This window comes from Actinia tenebrosa, unplaced genomic scaffold, assembly GCF_029948245.1.
Source record: "Actinia tenebrosa isolate PJP-AT-01 unplaced genomic scaffold, QUT_ActTen_1.0 PGA_scaffold9__36_contigs__length_13948895, whole genome shotgun sequence".
In the NCBI taxonomy this organism is placed as follows: Eukaryota; Metazoa; Cnidaria; class Anthozoa; order Actiniaria; family Actiniidae; genus Actinia; species Actinia tenebrosa.
In genome coordinates, this window is record NW_028292586.1 from 605,558 (window position 1) to 625,663 (window position 20,106).

Sequence of the window (20,106 nt, forward strand, 5' to 3'; positions counted from 1 at the left end):
AGGAAAGGTCACTTGGCAATCTTGCTTTTCTCTAAACAACATTTCTTTGAAAATGTTCGTGAATTTTGCGTGGTTTCGACTGGATTTTTATGGGATTTTGTTTATGTCTTGAAACAAAAATGAGGCCCAGTCTTACATAATTCCCATGGAATCGACGCTAAGTTAAAATAATTACCAGAAGTCTTTATTACCAAGAGTTTCTTAGGATCAAACATTACTTATTCACAGCAAGTCTAAGCCCGAAGATGCAGACGTTATTATTGAAGCTGTAGTTTTATGTTAAGAAATGTTAAGGACTGCGGATTCTAACGAAACAAGTCCATGGCAGAGTTGCGGTGTTTGTCCTGACAAGAGGATTTTCCGCTCCCCGAAGGATTTCAGCGCTCATTTACGACAATTTCATTGCACGAAGGAAGGTGGTTCCTTTGTTTGTAGATATGGGAGAAATGGCGTCTGTCCTTCTCTTCCAGTAGACGGAGTTAGCGATAAAGATTATGAATTACACGTGGAGAAAAACCACATCAGGTTGGACAAAGGTAACGGTTTTTCCTCTTTTCGTTTGTTTGTTTGTTTGTTTGTTCTACTTCCATGATCATACGATCATGGCGTGATATATTGTATTAGTGACAGACAAGTTGCTATGCTCGGGTGATTCAGTTAAAATCTTTACACGTAAAATCTAATTTATTTCGCTCGTTTTTTATAAATCATGTATTTAACCATCAATTATTTTTCTAGATCACCGTATTGTTTAATTTTAATGACACTCTAAATCGAACTGAAAATAGAATAGAATTTGTTACAATTTGTACAAAGTGTTATTTAAATTGAAGCAGATTTTTTATTCGATCTCTTTGGTATTCTCCTTTTCTTTGATTCCTACTAGTGTTTCTCAGCACATAATTACCATTTTCATAACTAAAAAATCTTGCTAAACCATAAATTTGAATTGAAATTTTATAAAGACTTGAAAAAGGGCTCTTGAGGCTGATCAAAGTCAGGGCTAACTCACAGATTGAATTAAAATTTAGCTGGTTGGGTTTAGTTGAGGGAAGAAAATCAGAGAACCTGGAGAAAAAAAACTCTAGAATTAACTCTACTCACATATGATACAAAGTCAAGGCATTAAACCTGATACCCTAATATTTTATACCATTTTCCTGTGATTCCTGAAAAAAATTAAAGCCCTTGACCAAAAAAAGAAGAAAAAGGATTTCCCTAACTAACACCTATGTTTTCTCAAAAAATCTTGTTATTTCAATACGTCATTCATTGTCATGAAAAGGCCTCAAAAAGTTCTTTTTATTGGAGATTTTTTCTAAACTAGGGCTGGTACGATGTTATCAAGGACCTTTAGTGCTAGAGGTCGTAGAGTTGCTCTTATAGCGGTTGAGGTGTTGTGTTTGGTGTCATCTTTTTCGACTTGACTGTCATTTTCTCCATTTTTTATAGTTTTACTGCATGCGATTAAATTTCTTGGCCTTTAAATGGAAAGGAAAGAAAAGGAAAAAGAAATCAGGGGAAGAAAAAATGAATGTGAAAATGCATATAAGAAATGGAAGAGCTAGAAGGATGGATAAGAAAGAAATAGAATGAAGAGTAGAATTGAGGGAAAGAGATGAGAAGAAAAGAAAAGAAATAGAAGGGATGGGAATGAGAAAGAAAAACTTACACGTAAGACAACTTATTTGATTAAAAAAAATCTGAACAAAAGAAAGGAAAGGGGAAAAATGTTCTTTCTTTTATGATCTTTTATTTTTACTTTTTCACACTTGAAAATTAATATAATAGATAAAAGGAAAGAAATCTCTATTTTTTCTTTAAATTATTTATATATATTTTCTTGATAATGTAGCCATTGAATTACCATCACCAAGAGAGGATCTACCATTTGCAAGACCAAGGATTCCACCAATCGTCTTCAAGGACACGGACAACTTTACAATATACTCTTCCACCCAGAATCTCCCAGCTGTTTTAAATGACCCTCGCTACAATAAACGACACGCAGACTTGTTCACCAGGACATGGGGAGAGGAGTTTGTACCCCATCCTGTACCACCTCTTACACTGCTGCATTCAGTTCCTTTTGCATACTTTGAAGATTACCTCAAAAGAATTGAAATGGTAATGTAATAATGCTAATGTATTGTAAGTGGACTGTTTGTGGAATGTTTATAAGTGTAAATGAAAATGGTCTTTACTAGAGTGCAAACAATTAATCCGTGAAACATTAGTAATACTAAATAGCACAATTTCATGCAAATTCCATTGTTTTCTATTGTTTAATTAGCACTATTTTGTACTATTTAGTAATTAGTGTTTCACGGATTAATTGTTTGCACTCTAATTGAGTCCTTTTTAGTGCACCAAAGATGTTTTTAAAAGGAATTTATAGCATCATAATCACAATCATGACAAAAATGTATTGATAATTACATCATAAAATCCTGATATCCGGTTATAAGTCCCATCTATGGTATAGATGACACATCAGAAGTTGACTGGGAAATATAACTGTTTACTCCTATTATAATATCCCCCAAATTCGCTTGACTTGTCACGAAACAATTCGGTTTCAAGTCGAGGTTGGACTTGATGAATAAAAGAATCAAGGTCAGTCTCAACTTCAAACCATTGTTTCAAGGTGTTTTTTACACCGTGAAAAGATGACATTTCGGACGCTAGTCCTTTGTCGGAGTAAAAGAGAAAGAGGTGGTAGAAAGGAGTGTTTATATAATGTAGTAGTAATAATCCAGTCATAAATATTTAGCATAATTCTTGACATTTCATGTGTTTTGTAGAGGTTAAAGCTACACCATAAACTGAAGAAAACATTGGAGCCAAGTTTATCAACTGCGCAACCTGGAGATACTGGTTTTAGTGCTGCCGCATTAGCTGCTGCCAGAAGACAAAGTGGTAAGGAATTCAGGAATAATATCCATGGAATTGGGTGTTATCAATAGTGGTCCTACAGTAGTCCCCAACGTTCATAGGCAAAAGATCCTATGCATTGTCAGATGTTTTTTTCAATTTTGCATGCTAAAACTACTTCATTCTAAAAATAAATTATTTGAAGGAAATAAAAAAGGGGGGTCAGCAACTTCTTTTAGCAGTCTGAATGTTTGGAAGTTAACCTTTTATACCGTAAAAACGTGTGAACAACGTAAACATTGCTGCTTAGCTGTGATATTATAAAGCATGGCTCGTGCAAAATTCAGATAAGTAGCAACTCCATAGGATAGGATCACTTTTTTTCCTAATTTGTAACTAGTTTTACCTTTTTTAGTTCAAGATAGAGCGGGGGACATCAACGTCATTCCAAAGGTAATGAATAATGAGGCTGAATTAAGGGGCTGCTTAATGCTGTTATTTGCAACTGGACTTGTACGCCAGACATTAAAACATTCTAAATGGCTCCTGGAAATTGTATGCTGGTTGATTTCAAATGAGATCACCCTTAAAATCAACAAATTTGTTAAAGTTTTAAGCTGAAAAACTTACAAATTTTAGGAGCCAGTTAGAACATGTTTTGATGTTTGGTGTTTGTGCCTATAAAATTCAAATGGCATTTAAATAGCAGGGCAATATGCATTTCAGACCACATGTCTTTTCCTAGATCCAGAGTATCATTTCTTTGTTTAGTGTTTGCTCATAAGAAGACACGTGGATAGAACTCAAACAAAGAATCTTATTCCCAAGGGAATGATATGTGGTCTATAATGGGAAAACATTATGCCCAGGCTAGAGAAATCATTTACTCAACTAAAGGACCATTGATTGTGTTTCTTCAGGTGTTTATGCAGCCTGGATTCAGTCTAGAAAACCCAGAAACCTTCCAGTCTGTTCTCCCTTGGTCTTTAGTGACAGCTGAGCCATCAAAGGCAGAACAAGATAGGGCCGGGCTGATGAACACAACCAGAAACTCTGCTAAACTTCTACAAGAAAAGGTAATTATGAAATAAACACTTCTTGGCATATTTTTGACTTTTAGATTTGTCCTCATAATATTTAAAGTATCTTCTTCCAATGGACATTACTTGTATAAAAGATTTCTCAGGGAAATGACAAATCGACAAAATGGTAAATTTGCACGTATGGGGATGACATATGCCTAAGCTAAAACTTTGAAGGTCATGTATTTTCAGTTAAGAAGAAAATAATTCTCAAGGGAATGGCATGCTATGAAGTTGAAAAACCTTGCACCCAAAGTAAAATGATCTGGAGCAATACCAGTGGTAACAGAAATGATACTAAAAGGAATGCACCTGAAATTGTAAAACTAATTTATTTGACCACCTCAGTGTCATGTTGACTTATTCTGATCCAGTCTTAGTAACGTCTGAAAGTTTTCCAGGTAATATCTGGCTAGTTTAGGATTCTTAAACTTGTTTTTTCAGCTTTCCCACTACCTGGACATTGTAGAAATGAACCTAGCATACCAGATATCCTTGAGATCAGAGGATTTCTTTAGCGCTATGGCTTCACAAGATCAACTACAGGATCATGTTGGACAAACAACCACAGAAATACAACACTTAAGGTAAACAACCTCTGGGCTGATCTAAGTCAGGGCATGGCTAACTCACAGATCAAACCCTGAAACAACCTCTAGGCCGATCAAGGTCAGGGCATGGGTAACTCACAGATCGAACCTTGAAACAACCTCTGGGCTGATCTAAGTCAGGGCACGGCTAACTCACAGATCAAACCCTGAAAACAACCTCTAGGCTGATCTAAATCAGGGCACAGCTAACTCACAGATTGAACCCTGAAACAACCTCTGGGCTGATCTAAGTCAGTGCTGAGTTAACTCACAGATTGAACCCTGAAACAACTTCTGGGCTGATCAAAATCAGGGCACGGCTAACTCACAGATTGAACCCTGAAACAACCTGGGCTGATCTAAGTCAGGGCACGGATAACTCACGGATTGAACCCTGAAACAACCTGGGCTGATCTAAGTCAGGGCACGGCTAACTCACAGATTGAACCCTGAAACAACCTGGGCTGATCTAAGTCAGGGCACGGCTAACTCACAGATTGAACCCTGAAACAACCTGGGCTGATCTAAGTCAGTGCCCAGCTCACTCACAGATTGAACCCTAAAATAACCTCTGGGTTTACCTAAATCAGTGCATGGCTTACTCATAGATTGAACCCTGAAACACCCTCTGGGCTGAACAAAGTCAGAGCACAGCTAACTCACAGATTGAACCCTGAAACAACCTGGGCTGATCTAAATGCTTTTTCCCAAATTAAATTTTAATTTAATTTAATTCAGAATTTTAAGCTTGTTAGGGAGTGGGTTGGGTCAGAAATTGGAAGAGAAAGAAAGTGATCTTTTTCAACCCCCCTTCACTATCTTTAGACCTTCACCTGTAATTTCAAGTCCCCTCCCTTAAATCCATAAGAATATTCCAGAGCCCCTCCTTTTGTATGTGAAAAATTTTCGAGGCCCCTCCTTTTCTCACCCACCTCTCCCCCAGTTAAATAATGAACGGTCCCTTAGGTTTTGTGTAGGGAAGGAAAACTAGAAAACCTAGTGAAATTAGACCCGATAAAACTCTATTCATATGTCTGGAAATTAAGCCATAGAGACCACAGAGGTGAGAGGCGAGTATTCTATTGCTATTCCACCCTTGATTTCCTTGGTTCTACCTTTCAACATTATCTCACTCATAACACATCTCCAGTCCCTCCTCTGCCCGTTTCTACCACAGGAAACCCACTTTGGAATACCAGTCCATGTAACAAAGTTTGCTTACTTTCATCAGGTTGAAAATCAAGAAAGTTTCAGAGGTCCTTTGTCGTGGTAATCTTGAGATGCTTAGATTGACAGCACTGAGGTCCAAGTACTCCACTGTTTATGAGAAGGTATATCAAGTGTCATTCCCTAGAGTATCATTTCTTTGTTTAACAGTCGTACATGAGAAGACACATGAATATGGATACAACTCAAACAAAGACTCTTATTCTCAAAAAATGACATGGAGTCTGAAATAAAAAAATATTATATCCAAGCTTAAAAGGTCAAATGATCAAAATTTGAGATAAAATTTTTGCCAATCAGAAGAGAAAAAATCAGTATCATATATTGACCTCAGCCAAACTCAGTCCTTCTTTTCCACGGCTGATAAGATCAATGTTTTTCTCTTCTCAGAAATCTATCCTTTGTTGTTTGCTCTGGATTGGTTAAGTTTGACCTTTGTTTTATGTGGTTATTGGTTAACTTCCTTCATGTATTCCCGGTAAGTGTGTCTGCACAGTAATATGTACTTATTTTTGTCGTTGCTTTTTTACTAGCTCAAGTTGATGTCCACAGTTCACCAGACACAGCCTACAATACAACTTTTACTTGCAACATCTGATTTTGTTGGGGCTCTGGATCTAATATCAACTACACAAGAGGTGTTACAACAAGAACTGGCCGGTATACAGAGTTTTAGGTAGGATTGTGCTACAATACAATATACAATACAATTTTATTTGGCACCTTATACTAATAGTACATGAGTGTTTGATTCCAAATATATTATAGGTATATATATATATACTTTGTATTAGATAATTTTCTTAATTCATTTTCACGTATCAGCATACATTGATGAATGTATGCTGATATGGCTCTTTGTAGAGACGCTGATTTTGAATTGATTAAGAACATAAAACGACTGTCAGCGCTCATATTGTTGAAATTAATGCTGGTGTTTTTTTCTATGAACTCTCTTAAGTCGTTTCTATGAGAGTTATATAGTGGACACCAAACTAGAAAGTGTTTTTCGTTTTCTACTCCCGACTTACACACTGGGCAAATCCTTTCATCGTAAATGAGATAAGGCCTCTTATACCTCCCCGTTTCTACTTCAAGCTTATGGTTACTAATTCTTAATTTTGTAAGCGCCACTCTGTGCTTAATATTGGTGACTTGACTTAAATATTCTTCAAAGTTATAATCCGTTTTGAACTGACGAAAGACTCTGAGTTTATTTTTATGTCTGTCGTCTTTCCTTTCATCATTGTGGAGATTACTCCATAAAATTTGCCTCTCAATGTCATATATTCTTTGGGTTATTATTTTTCCATATTCATACCATCTTGGAGAAAGTTCATTTTGTTTCATCCAAATTATCCCCAATCCGAGTTGTTCTAAAGTAGTTTTAATTTTTATGCTCCAAAAGGCTTTTTTAGTTTCATTTTTAATATCTTGGTAGACTTCGGCTGAAAGTTTTTTTGGGTGTAGTTCCGACTTTATAATTTTATGCCAGAATTTAAAGCTTCTACTGCATGCTTTGCATTTTAGCGGAAACCTTCCTAACTCAGCTCTGCATGCAAGGTTACTAGCATTCTTTGTCACCTTGAGGAGCATTTTGCAAAATTTCAAATGAACAAGTTCCATGGGCTCTTGGTCTTTGGTGCTTAATGTTTCGATACCCCATATCTCACTTGCGTATAGAAGTATTGGTGTAACAAGCGAGTCAAACAGTTTTATAGTTAATTTGATATTGGATGTGAAAAATTCACCCATTTGTTTTTTCATCTGAAATAGTGCCTTTAATGCAGCTTTTTTTAATTCTTGTTTTGCAAACGTAAAGTTTCCAAAGGTTGTAAAATTTAATCCTAAATATTTATATGATTTAACGTTTTCTAGTTTAGATTTGTTCAAATAGAATTGGAAGTTATTCATTGTCTTCCCTGTATTATTGAAAACCATCACTTTTGTCTTTGTTATATTAACTGTTAAGCCTGATTGTTCACAAAATGCCTCTAGCTTGTCGAGATATTTCTGAAGCCCTTTAGCAGATTTAGAGAACAGAACCAGGTCATCTGCATATAAAAGAGTACTAATCGGTTTGCCATTCAACATTACATCATTGTTGTTACACGAATTTAATGAGTCAGGCAGATCGTGAAGATATAAATTAAATAACGTAGGGCTCAGCATACAGCCTTGTTTAACACCCATATAACAGGAAAATGTCGGAGAAATGTGTCCATTTACTTTGATTGCTGATTGATCAGTGGAGTACATCGATTGTATCACTCTTAGAAAATTTCCACTTATACCAACATTTTCAAGTTTTGCCATTAATCTTTTCCTTGGGATGCAGTCAAACGCTTTTTGAAAATCTACAAAGCAGGAAAAAAGGAAATTATTTTTCTTCCGTGGCTTACTTTTAACATATTTATCGATTACGGATTTCAGAATAAAAATACTATCTGTTGTTCCGTGCTTTTTTCTAAACCCACCCTGTTCCTGTTTAATTATATTATTCGTAGTTAGGTAATCATAGAGCCGTTTGTTAAGTATTGCCGTAAAAACTTTGCCAATTGCAGAAAGGAGTGTTATTCCACGGTAATTTTCAGCTTTCGTTGGATCGTCCTTTTTATGCAATGGAACAATATATCCTAGATTCCATGAACAGGGAAACTTTCCGTTGTCTAGGATTTTATTGAAAATTACCGTTAGGTGTCCTTTTAGTGCTTCCTTTCCCGTTATCAATAGCTCATTTGGAATATTATCAGGGCCGGGAGCTTTATGTTTCTTTAGGTTACTTAGAACTTCATATACTTCTTGATCTGTAATGGAAAAATCTAATTCCCCTTGACTTTGCGACTGTTCTAAGGTCTCCGTAGTATTTACTGCAGATGTCTGGGAGCTATTAAGCGTCTTGAAGTGATTAAATAAGTCCTTTTCGTTTGCTCGACAGGAGTTTGCATTTTTTGCTTTGCCTACATTAAAAAGTTGTTTCAAAGACTTCCAGATGGATTTCGAATCTTTGAGGTCAAGGTTCATTAATTTTGAATTGAAATATTTGTTTTTCTTACGTCTACACATGCTTCGAAAGGACCTTTTATGGGTATGTATCAGGTAAATTAAGGTACTTACTGTCATCATCATTTATGTATTCCTGGATTTCCCCAGTTCGTGCATTAAAGTCGCCTTGTAGAATGACTTCACCTTTAGTTGAAAAATTAATTATATCTAGTTCTATATCCTGCAATATATCTTCATCATTCTCTTTTGCATAATTATTTGGGCTTAGGTAAATTGTGCCTACGTATATGTCATTTGTTAGATGGAAAAAGTCTTTACTTATTCTACACCAAATAACATTTTGGTTAGACGTCGGTATATAGGAAACGCCCTTGCTGATTCTATTGTTTATATATAGTGCTATTCCTCCAGCATGGCGGTTTCCTGTTTTGTCACGACATTTTGTATAGATTTGTGCTATCCTACATGTTAATTGGAAATCGGGGGGGGGGGGGGGGGTGCAGTGCCAGTGTACTTGTCATTTTCCTATAATATTCCCTTTCAAATTTCCCCAAGCCAACTTGAAAGGTAGCTGTGCCTTTCGAAGCAAGGTGAACCGTGGGCTTGCAATGATAAGACCTTTTTTAACGCCTTGGACAATTATTCAATTATTTCTCAATTCATTGCAAGCTCACCATTTTTCTTGTGTTTGTTTCATGTTTGTCTCTGACATTTGTGTCATGCCAACTTGAAAGTTAGCCGTGCCTTTACATCGAAGCAAGGTGAACTGTGGGCTTCGAATGATAAAACCTTTTTTTTTAATGTCTTGGACAATTATTCATATTTCTCTATCATTGCAAGCTCGCCATTTTACTTATGTTTGTTTCATTTTGTTGCAAAGGCTACTTTTAAAGATGGCGCAGAGAACGTCCTGTGAAGGGGACTATTTTTCTCTGGCTCTACCATTTTACATTCATCCTCTTTTTGTACTCAATGATTTCCTTATTATAGTACTTCTTTTTATCCCATTGTTTACTTTCTTGCCATCCATTTGTCCAAACCTGGTGTGTTATTTGAAATTATATTATATATATATTGTGTAGTTCCAGAAATTATCCATACCCACCGCACACAGGAATTTGGAATTTCTGAAGAGTGGGGGGGGGGGGGGGGGTCAGAGAAAAACAAGAATTACAGAGATTGTATGGAAGAAAATTGGAATTTCGGGGGTAGGGGGGGGGGGGGTAGGGGGTGTCTTTAAAAAATTCCTCCGTGAGGGGGGTATGGATAATTTTTGGAACTACACATTTTTCTAATTTTGACTTTATTAACTGTAATACAGACACCTGGGGTCACAGCTTGCTGAGATGGAGAGAGTCATAGAGAAAATGATGGAGGCAGAATTTATAGAGTTTGTGACGGCAAATCTAAACAGATCTGGTGATGAAGTGGATGACATATACAATGGTCACCTAATAGATGAGGTAGTCTGTTTATACCTGGCAAAGTTTAAGATTTTTTCATTTTTCTCATCTCATTTTCTGTGTTACAACATAGCCAATCCAGGTACAATGCCATTGCGGCCCTGGTGTCTGTGTTGCAACAAAGAAAACAAGACTAGACTAATGACATAGGTCTCAATTAACGTTTTGCAACTTTTTTCTGGATCAGCACTTGAAGTGATTAAATTTTAAAAAAAATTGTGGATGGGCCTTTATTTCGGGGGGTACTCCCCTATATTCGCTATGCGGGTACGTGCCGCCAAACAGGGTATGGTATTCAGCAATTCTACTCTGGAACAGGGTATGTAAAATCACGCTCGCTCTGGGACAGGGTATATGAAATCACACTCTCTCCTCTCTGGGACAGGGTATCTATTTTCGCAATACCGGAATAGGTTATGATTTTCAGCGATCTTGCTCTGGAACAGGGTATGAAAATCAGCGATTTTACTCTGGAACAGGGTCAGGGTTCAGTTGCTCAGCGGCACATCCCTACCCTAAATGGGCAAGAGTACCCCCCCCCCCCCCCACCCAGGGCCTTTATCTTGTGGTAGCCATGTTGAGTAGAACTATAAATTTCCCCAGTGTGGCCTTTCATTCATGCACTCCAGGATGAGGCTACACATGTTTAAACTAAGATCATTATTTGCATGGAAATAAACTTGGTGCCGAGGAATAAAGGTCCATTTATAAAATGCTTCTTATTTTGCATTGATATTAACGCAGGATCGTTTGGTGTCTGTGCTGTTTGGGCTTCTACGCAATCACAAGTTCCATTTCATTCACCTCTACCGAGATGAAGCTTATTCTACTATCAAGACCAGTATCAAACAGGTATTGAATCTGTGTTTGTTGAACAGGTGATGTGGTTGCACTCAACAATGCATCCATCCCTTCCCATCCACCCATCCATACAAATAACATAAATTATGCTTGCACGTTTTACTTCTTTTTAATTCCATCCCATTCATTTCATCCCATCCATCTACCCATTCATTCTATCCCATCCTCCCATTCATTCCATCCCATCCACCTACATTCATTCCATCCAATCCACCCTTTCATTCCATCCAATCCACCCATTCATTCCATCCAATCCACCCATTCCATCCAATCCACCAATTCATTCCATCCCATCACCCTTTCATTCTATCACATTCACCCTTTCTATATTACCTACCCATTTATTCATTATTGCACATTTTGTACTTATTATTCCTTCTATTCCATCCTTTTTCATCCTCGCATTCATTCCATCCCATCCTATTTTATTTATACTAATACTCTTTTTATTCCACCCATTTCATTCTATCCCATCCTCTCATTCATCCCATCCACTTTTATTTGTGCTTCTACACCTTTTACCTTTTATTCCACCAATTCCATTTTATTCCATCCACCTATTCGTCCCATTAATTCATGCTTGTAATCTTTTTACTCTTCAGTCCATCTATTACATCCCATCCATTACATTCCATCCATCTATCTATTCATTTATTCTTAGTCAACCTAATTTTTCATTCCAAACTCATTTTTATACAAATTTTTTCTCAATATTATGTAATCTCTTGGATGGAATAATAATTAAATGATGATGATGATGATGATGATGATTTTCTTCCCAGACTGTTCAAAGTGTCGTAGCAAGCCTCAAGACTGGCAACGAGGAGGAAAGGTTAAAAATAAAAAAGTCGAAAACATGGTCCAAAATAAGACCCAACTTTATTGATTTATGTGGTGTTTTCCCACTTCACACTACATATCATTCCCTAAAGTATCATTTCTTTGTTTAACAGTTCTGCATGAGAAATCACATCAATATGGATGCAACTCAAACAAAGAATCATATTTTCAAGAGAATGACACGTGGTTTGTAATATAATCAATAGTAATAACTGAATGGTTGTGTTTTTTAGCCAAAGCCTGAATGAAACTATGAGGGGACTAGACTACAAGCAGTGGCTGCGAATGCTGAAAGAAGTTTTTCATGCTTCACTGGATATCTTACACAAAATGAAGGTAAGGAACTGGGAAAAAAAATATTTTTCATGCTTATAACTTTCCAACTAAAATATATGATGTTCAATGAAAGGCAAGCACTGCCCAACATTCTTTAATTATCTTATGTACTAAACATTCTTTGCCCTCTTTTTTTTCCAGATATTACATAAAAGCATTGTCAGTGTTCTGGCTATTGCTGCTGGGAACTGTCAGTTGAAGTCTTCTGATGACCCAGATAATTATATAACAGAAAATATCCAAGAAGAGGCTGAAAATTTACAGCTAACTTGGTGAGTTGACAGTACTTACAGTAAGTAGGCAAATGTTATTGAAGGATCATTCGCCAGGTTTGCCAGGATTTCCTTCCTCTATGAAACCTAACCAGCTAAATTTGGATCTATTTTTTTGAACTGTGCTCTGACTTTGTTCAGCCCAGAGGGTGTTTCAGGGTTCAATCTATGAGTAAGCCATGCACTGATTTAGGTAAACCCAGAGGTTATTTTAGGGTTTGATCTGTGAGTGAGCTGGGCACTGACTTAGATCAGCCCAGAGGTTGTTTCAGGGTTTGATGTGTGAGTTAGCTTGTCATGACTATGATCAACCCACATTTCTTTTGCAAACTAAAAATATATCTTGTTTGTACATCAGTGATGTAGATGTGCTGATTACGAAGAGTGAGCGGAAGAAGCTCTCCCAGGAAAGCAAAGAACTGTTATGCGCAGCATGTGAAATGGCTCAATTGAGATGCGCCAAACTTATCAACATCAGAGCAAAGGTATGACAAGTATTAAAATATTGCAACCTTACGGATATAATAATCATGATGGAAAATATACTGTACTGTGATACTAAGATGGCTTTAGTTTTCAAGCTCTATGATTGGATTCTTTATGTCTTTCTGCCTTCTGATTGGCTCAAACTGTAAGCCATGACTCTCAAAGGGCTGATATAGTGGAATGCTTAAATATGAGTTTCTGCAAATGAAATAGAAAAAATTAAAAATGTTTAAAATCCGCACTTCTCAATTAATTACAGTAACCACAAAACCACAAATTATATCCCAAACCACAAATTACCACTGACCTTATCCAAAAAAAACTCTTAAACACTCCTTGTTGGATTGTCAGAATTTTCAAATACAGAAATCCCCACATTCACTCTCCTTAGAGATTTTTAAAAACAATTGTAAATTAAAGATTATACAAGTACTGTATAGTGCAGTAGAAATTAGTGAAAATTAGTGATCTGGTGTAAGTTGAACATGTGATGCTACTCATGTTTCAGAGTCATCATGATAGGACGACACTCTTTAGTTACACAGGATTTGTTAGTAAAACTAATTCATATCATAGGAGTTGCTGAGGGGGTGGGGCAGGGGGTCTACAGCCCCCCACTTTTTCCCTTTTCCCATACAAGTCTCTTACATTTTCCAGTCTTAGCCTCCCCACTTATTAAGGCGAGACCTGTATTACTATACCAAGGATACTAAAATCCCCTAACCTATTGCCAATATCTTACTGATTCTTTGCCGACAGTCTTTTGATGCACTACCAAAAACAAACTGTTGTTTGACTGTCACTTGACTTGTTTTTCCATTGCCTTAAGGCAAGGTGGGAACCAAGGTACAAAATAGGGAACCAATTTTCTTGATTTAGGGGCTACAAGACTTAGTGTACCAATACCTCCTCCCAGAGACCTGTTTGAATATACCTACAGCTGTATTTCAAGAAACTTTGTCGGTCGGAGATCTGAAATTTGAAAATTATCTCACACCAAGTATCTTGCTGAAAAATGTTATGTATTCAATGCCAAACGATGCTAATTCCCTTTTAAGTTGGAGTATGAAGTATAATGTTCAAGTTAGGAATGTGATTTTTCCTATCTTAGCCAGAAAACATAAAAGCACAAAATTTCTGTTCAGTCTCAGACAGCCGACTGACAATTTTTTGAAATACAAATATACAAATATGTTGTTTGTCTGACTCATAATGTGTTTACATTGTTATTAGTGAGTGGCTATTAGTTTTTGTTTTTTTTAAATATTTTTTTCTCATTAAATTTTTCCATTTAGGCTGGTTACCTTGACAGCCTTACGTCAACAGAATTTGTAACACTGACTCGCATGGTAGAAGGCTATGTCGTTGATTGCGAGGCAATATGTGGTAGACAAAGTCACAGTCTACGTGCCACACTGCTCTCACAAGCCAAAAAATTCATTGAAAGATTCCATGAGGAACGAAGAAATAAATTAGGGTAGGTCAGAGGTCATTGTAGTTGGGTTTCCTGTGTTTTTTTATCGAGACCATTTAGTAATCTTTTTTTTATGTGTGTCTTTTTAGTTTAATTTTAGACAACGAACGATGGAAACAGGCAGATGTTCCTGCTGAATTCCAAAGATTAGTGAACTCACTGACTGATGGTGAGTATGGCATTGTGATGCTGGATCCTCATGATCTGGCAATAATCATGATTTATATTGAAGACAATGATGAAGATGATAATGATGGTGATGATAATGTTTTTAATGAGGATAGTGATGATGGTAGCAATGACGATAGTGATGATGATGCTACTGATGATGTTGTTGATGTTGATGATGCTGGTGATGGAATTGATAATGATAATCAAGATGCTTCTGTCATTGATAATGATGATGATTTCAATATATCAAAATAATAACAATGTTAATGAAGCACAGGTGGCATAGCAGTGAGAGCGGGTTCGAGTGCCGCTGAGCTCGGTGTCGTATTTGAGTAGAGTTGCTTGTTGGTTCTCTCCTGTGTTTTGAGGGTGTTCCGGGTTCTCCGGCTTTCCTCCCTCTGCAAAAATCAACTCCTAAATTCCAATTGGAATTACAGTGGATGAATAGCTACTCTGTAGAAATGCCACTGTTAAATCCCATTAATTATTTCCATTTATTTATTTATTTTATTATAATGATAAAATAAACAAAAATAAACAATATCATGATACAGGTGCTGATGATTACCATGATTTTGACTTTGAGGATATTCAATGATGATGATGATGTTAATGATACAGTGCTGACAATGCTGTTGATAACAAATATGCTAGTAACCATGGCAATGATGAAGTTTTTCTTGTGTTGGTTTAGGTATCCATCCACGAGGAAAAGATCCCAAGTTTTCATTGGGTAACTCTTTAGACTAGCTACTCATATTCATACTGTTTATCCTCTGCATTTAATGACCAAACTTGATAAAAGGATAAAATTCAGGATGATAAAAAAATGCTTTAGTATTATTACTTCCACTCTGGCAAACTCCATATTTGCCAATCGACCAGACAATATCTTCTCATTATCAGTCACCCAACCAATCAGGGCACAAAGCTCTATATTCAAGTCCAAAACTGTGATCTATGCTTTTTATTCAATGATGCCTAATTTGAGAAAATTATATATTGTTCTTTTGATTCTTAGTCCCAAGCAAAAAATGTCCCAAACTTCCCATTCATGCATCTAATTTTTACATTTTCAGGTACGGCCCAAGAAGTAAGAGCCACAACGACATCCCACTTGATGATCAATGGCCAGAAATTCCCAGTAGTCGGGTAAGGCTCCTTTTGATTTGATGCAAAAAAAAGACACTTTACATTCTAAAGATAAAAACACAATACATCTCTAACATTAGTCTCAAGGACATAGTTCCAGTTCAGTCAAAAGTTTGCCGTGTCAAATCTAGTCGTTGCATTTTGTACACAACAAGTGTGATGTCTGAACCAATTGAATTTGGAAAAAAATTCATTTGACCAAGGCACTTGTAGCATGAAACGACAAGGACAAAGTATTTCCCAAAAAATATATTATTTTATCTCCTCATTAAAAGCAGAACATAATTTGGGCATTTTCTATTTTTCAGGACGGTGCTTTTGCTTCTAAAAATGGTGGTAGAATATTGCCAATGTGTAGATGATACGCCAATGTTAGCCACAGACATCATGAATAAGCTCTTTGAAATTCTTAAGGTGTGTATAACAGGAATGTCAGTATCCATTCCCTTGGTCATCGCATCATGGAATTTGCACCTTGAGCATTGTTTCTTTGTTTAAACATTTCCGTGTGAGAAGACAGAGGACAAAAGACAAAAGTTTAATGCAGTAACTTACTTCATTTTCTGTTTTTTAGTTATTTAATTCTCGAACATGCCAGCTGGTGTTGGGAGCTGGTGCTCTGCAGCTAGTAGGACTGAAGACAATTACAGTTAAACAATTAGGTATGGACTAAAGTAACATCTTCACTGTATTGTGTTTGTGTGCAACCTGGGACCCTTTACCGTGGGACCCTGGACCATGGAGCCTGTATCCTGTGACCCTGTACCCTGGGACCCTATACCATGGAGCCTGTATCCTGTGACCCTGTACCCTGGGACCTTGGACCATGGACCCTGTATCCTGAGTCCCTGTACAGGGACATTGGTTTTTTGTGTATATTTAAGTTTTGATTGGTTTATATTTTGCAGCATTGGCCTCAAGGTGTCTGCAGGTCATATCTATACATATACCAGTTTTTAAATCACACTTTGAAGAGCGACTTCCTCCAAAGCAATACGTGCTTCTGTCACAGTTTGACCAAATTCGAAAAGTAAGACAATCAGACTCGCAAAACAGTTGATGATGACTGATGAGGACGACGATGTATGATGATGATGGTGGTGTATGTTGATACTGTAAGGTGATGATGACTGTGTATGATGATTTTGGTGTTGGTGGGGATGATGATAATGGTGGTAAATGATGAATATAATATGGATGATGATGATGGTGATGATGATAATGATGATGGTAATGACAACGATGGTGATGGTGATGATGATGATAATAACCATGACGGTGATAAAAAAACAAATTGGAATTTAGGAGTTGATTTTTGCGGAGGGAGGAAAACTGGAGGACCCGGAGGAAAACCCTCAAAGTACAGGAGAGAACCAACAAACAACTCTACTCATATACTACACCAAACCCGGCAGGACTCAAACTCAGGTCACATTAATAAGAGGCAAGTGCCCACACTGCTACGCCACCTGTGCTTCCCTAAATGATGATGATGATGGTGATGGTGATGATGATGATGATGATGATGGTAATGATGATGGTGTATAATCATGATGGTGTATAATCATGATAACTTGTGACAATGGCAGCATTGTTGATGATGATGATTACCACTAAAGATGATGCTATTTCCATTAGGACTATGATAACCATCAATTAGAACTAAATGGCAAGATAGTTGGTTTGATGGAAGAAGCCTTCAGGTCCTATCTATCTCAGGTCAGTTAATCCCAATTTTATAGGAAATTTCACCATCTGAAGAAGAGTTAATAAAGTTATGCCAAGCTTATTTCTTGAAAATGGCTTAATACTATGAGTATAGCTGTCTTTTTCTCATGAAAAATTGCTTGAGCTCAGCCATAATAAGTCAAGCAGCAAAGTTTTTTTAGGTAGAAATACTACAGAAATGGATTGCTAATTGTTTCTTTAAAAAATGTCTAATAACCTATAGAATAATGTGTAAGTATTATTTAATATATACAATATGAGCGGTAGATCTGTATGAGGATTTAAAACAGCGAGCTGTAAGCTAGCTGTTTTAAACCTCATACAGATCTCATGCAAATATTATAAATGTCTAGATTAATGCTTCTTTTTTAGAGTAAAAATTTTAACATTAAAATGTAATTTGGCTGAGATATTTGAAAGTCAACCTTATGCAAAAATTAGGACGAATTCTGCGTCAGGGTTTGCGGATGCCTTCACGGTAGTGATTTTGTATTGTTCTAAGGTCATTAATTATTATTCATGATGTTTTAAAGAAAACATAAAAATAACTTTTAGCTTGAATTAAGCAAATTGCACAATAGTTCTAACACTTTAACTCTGTTCATTTTCGTTCAGTGGGAGGTAAAGCCTCCAATGCCTTCACAAGCAATGAGAAGTATTGTAAAGCAGACTGTTAAATTACATGAATCATTGTCTACTATATCTTCCTCAAACCAAATAGAGGTAAGCTGCGATGATGTACAAATGTCAAAGCTTCTCAAAAGCTGATTGGTCAGAAATATCATGTGCAGTGATGAGTGGTTGTGATAGAGTCTGTATTTTGATCTTGCTGTGTGCTAATTGATGTTGCTTCCATAACACGAGCATGCAGTAACTTTGCGCAGGGCTTAAAATGACAGCCAATCATTTGCCCATTATAACTAGCTTTAGCTTAGTCATACCTTATTTCTGGCAAAACGTTGGTGGTCAAAATGACAAGCAAGGCGAAGATTTGACCTGATAAGTCCAGATTCTGGCTGGATATTGTCCGATGTCTGGCTGTTACTTTAAGCCCTTGTGCCAATAATTGTGCCATTACTGTGCAGTGACTATGCTGCAACATGCCATTTCATTTAGCATGCAGTGAGGTTCAACAGTTGTTTTCTCTCACAGCTATCACTATGCATTTCATTTAGAGCCGTCATGAGTGAGGATTCATGATAGATATTGTCACTTTCATGCGGTGACCCTACCATTTCATTTAGCGTGCAGTGAGGTTTAACAGTTGTTTTCTCTCACAGCTATCACTATGCATTTCATTTAGAGCCCTGTCACGAGTGGTGATTCATTATAGATGTTGTCTCTCTCATGCAGTGACTATGCCATTTCATTAAGTGTGCAGCATGTATTGGTTGTGTGACATGACAGTGCAATGGTCTGTTATTTAACCCACTAGCCATGTAATGATCTTTTTTTTCTTTTCTTCAGATATTATTTAAAGAAATCAAAAGAGTATTTAAGAACTGCTTAGCAGAGAAATTGGAAGTTCTACGAGTATCAAATGATGGTGGACCACAACATGGGTAGGTTATCCTGTGGATTCTCACAAACCGCATGTCATTCCCTTGAGTATTATTTCTTTTCTTTCCAGAAGTGCTTGATGCTCTTATTTCTTGGCATAACATCAAAACCCCTCATTCCCTTAAGTATTTTTATTTTTACTGTTTTTTCCTGTCATTCCCTCGAGTACTATTTCTTACTTTACTTGTTAGTCTTGAGACCCTCTACTTAATTATGTCATAGTAATGATCTCCATAGTAACCAGAAGCATCATCTCCATAGTAACACATGGATGTTTCTCGTTATAGGCTGGTGACATCAGACTTAGCATTTTTCATAGAAAGTCTTCAATCTCTTCATGGAATGAGAGATATTGGTAAAGTACTTGACGATGTGTGGAAAGCAGTAAACGAATTGAGAAATGCAAAGAATTCTCCTGCAACAGGAAGGAAAGCAAGTCTACAAAAATAATCTAATTTCATTCAAGAAGGGTGCTTTAATTGATTTTTATGTTTGTGGATTATCTTGGGGGGAGGGGTGGGGTGGCACTTCATGATAATGTTGAACTATAAGAGCAATGGGTAAAACAGTGACCTATTTCAAATTCAAATTATCTGTGCCAGTAATGTTTTGTATAATAAATGATTACTTCTCATATGTCATAGAAAAACCTTTTTAACTTCAATAAGCCACACTCAAACTATGAAATGTTGTGGGGTCATTCAACAGCTTACCCCATGTAGAATCAATACTGAGAATATTGTCAGAAGGGTTATAGGCACATGATAGTATTATTTATCAAATGTGAACCACATTTCACCTGTGAAAGGAAATATTAATCTTGAATGAATTTAACAAGACGACAGGCTTTTTAACTATAAAATGTCGAATTAAAGAACCTTAAATAAAATGTACATAGACTTACACATGCAGACACAGAATGAAGTAAGAAATATATATATAGGAATATTGAAATAAAAGTGTAGAAAAAGTGAAAGAAGAGGA

At 36.6% G+C, this 20,106-nt stretch overlaps 1 protein-coding gene across 1 annotated transcript; it reads left to right on the forward strand.

Moving 5' to 3' along the window:
- The first annotated feature begins 25 nt into the window (after positions 1–25).
- On the forward strand, positions 26–20,027 carry LOC116287570 (vacuolar protein sorting-associated protein 54). Its single transcript, XM_089025084.1, has 25 exons — positions 26–536; positions 1,856–2,127; positions 2,805–2,919; positions 3,290–3,327; positions 3,795–3,950; positions 4,401–4,543; positions 5,778–5,877; positions 6,307–6,449; positions 10,101–10,242; positions 10,987–11,094; positions 11,886–11,935; positions 12,177–12,279; positions 12,421–12,551; positions 12,910–13,036; positions 14,333–14,514; positions 14,601–14,680; positions 15,377–15,415; positions 15,762–15,834; positions 16,143–16,248; positions 16,409–16,496; positions 16,743–16,864; positions 17,473–17,553; positions 18,178–18,285; positions 19,030–19,124; positions 19,410–20,027. Exons 1-25 carry the CDS (start codon positions 287–289, stop codon positions 19,570–19,572), a joined length of 3,015 nt encoding a protein of 1,004 aa, XP_088881210.1. The 5' UTR covers positions 26–286; the 3' UTR covers positions 19,573–20,027.
- Positions 20,028–20,106: the final 79 nt, after the last annotated feature.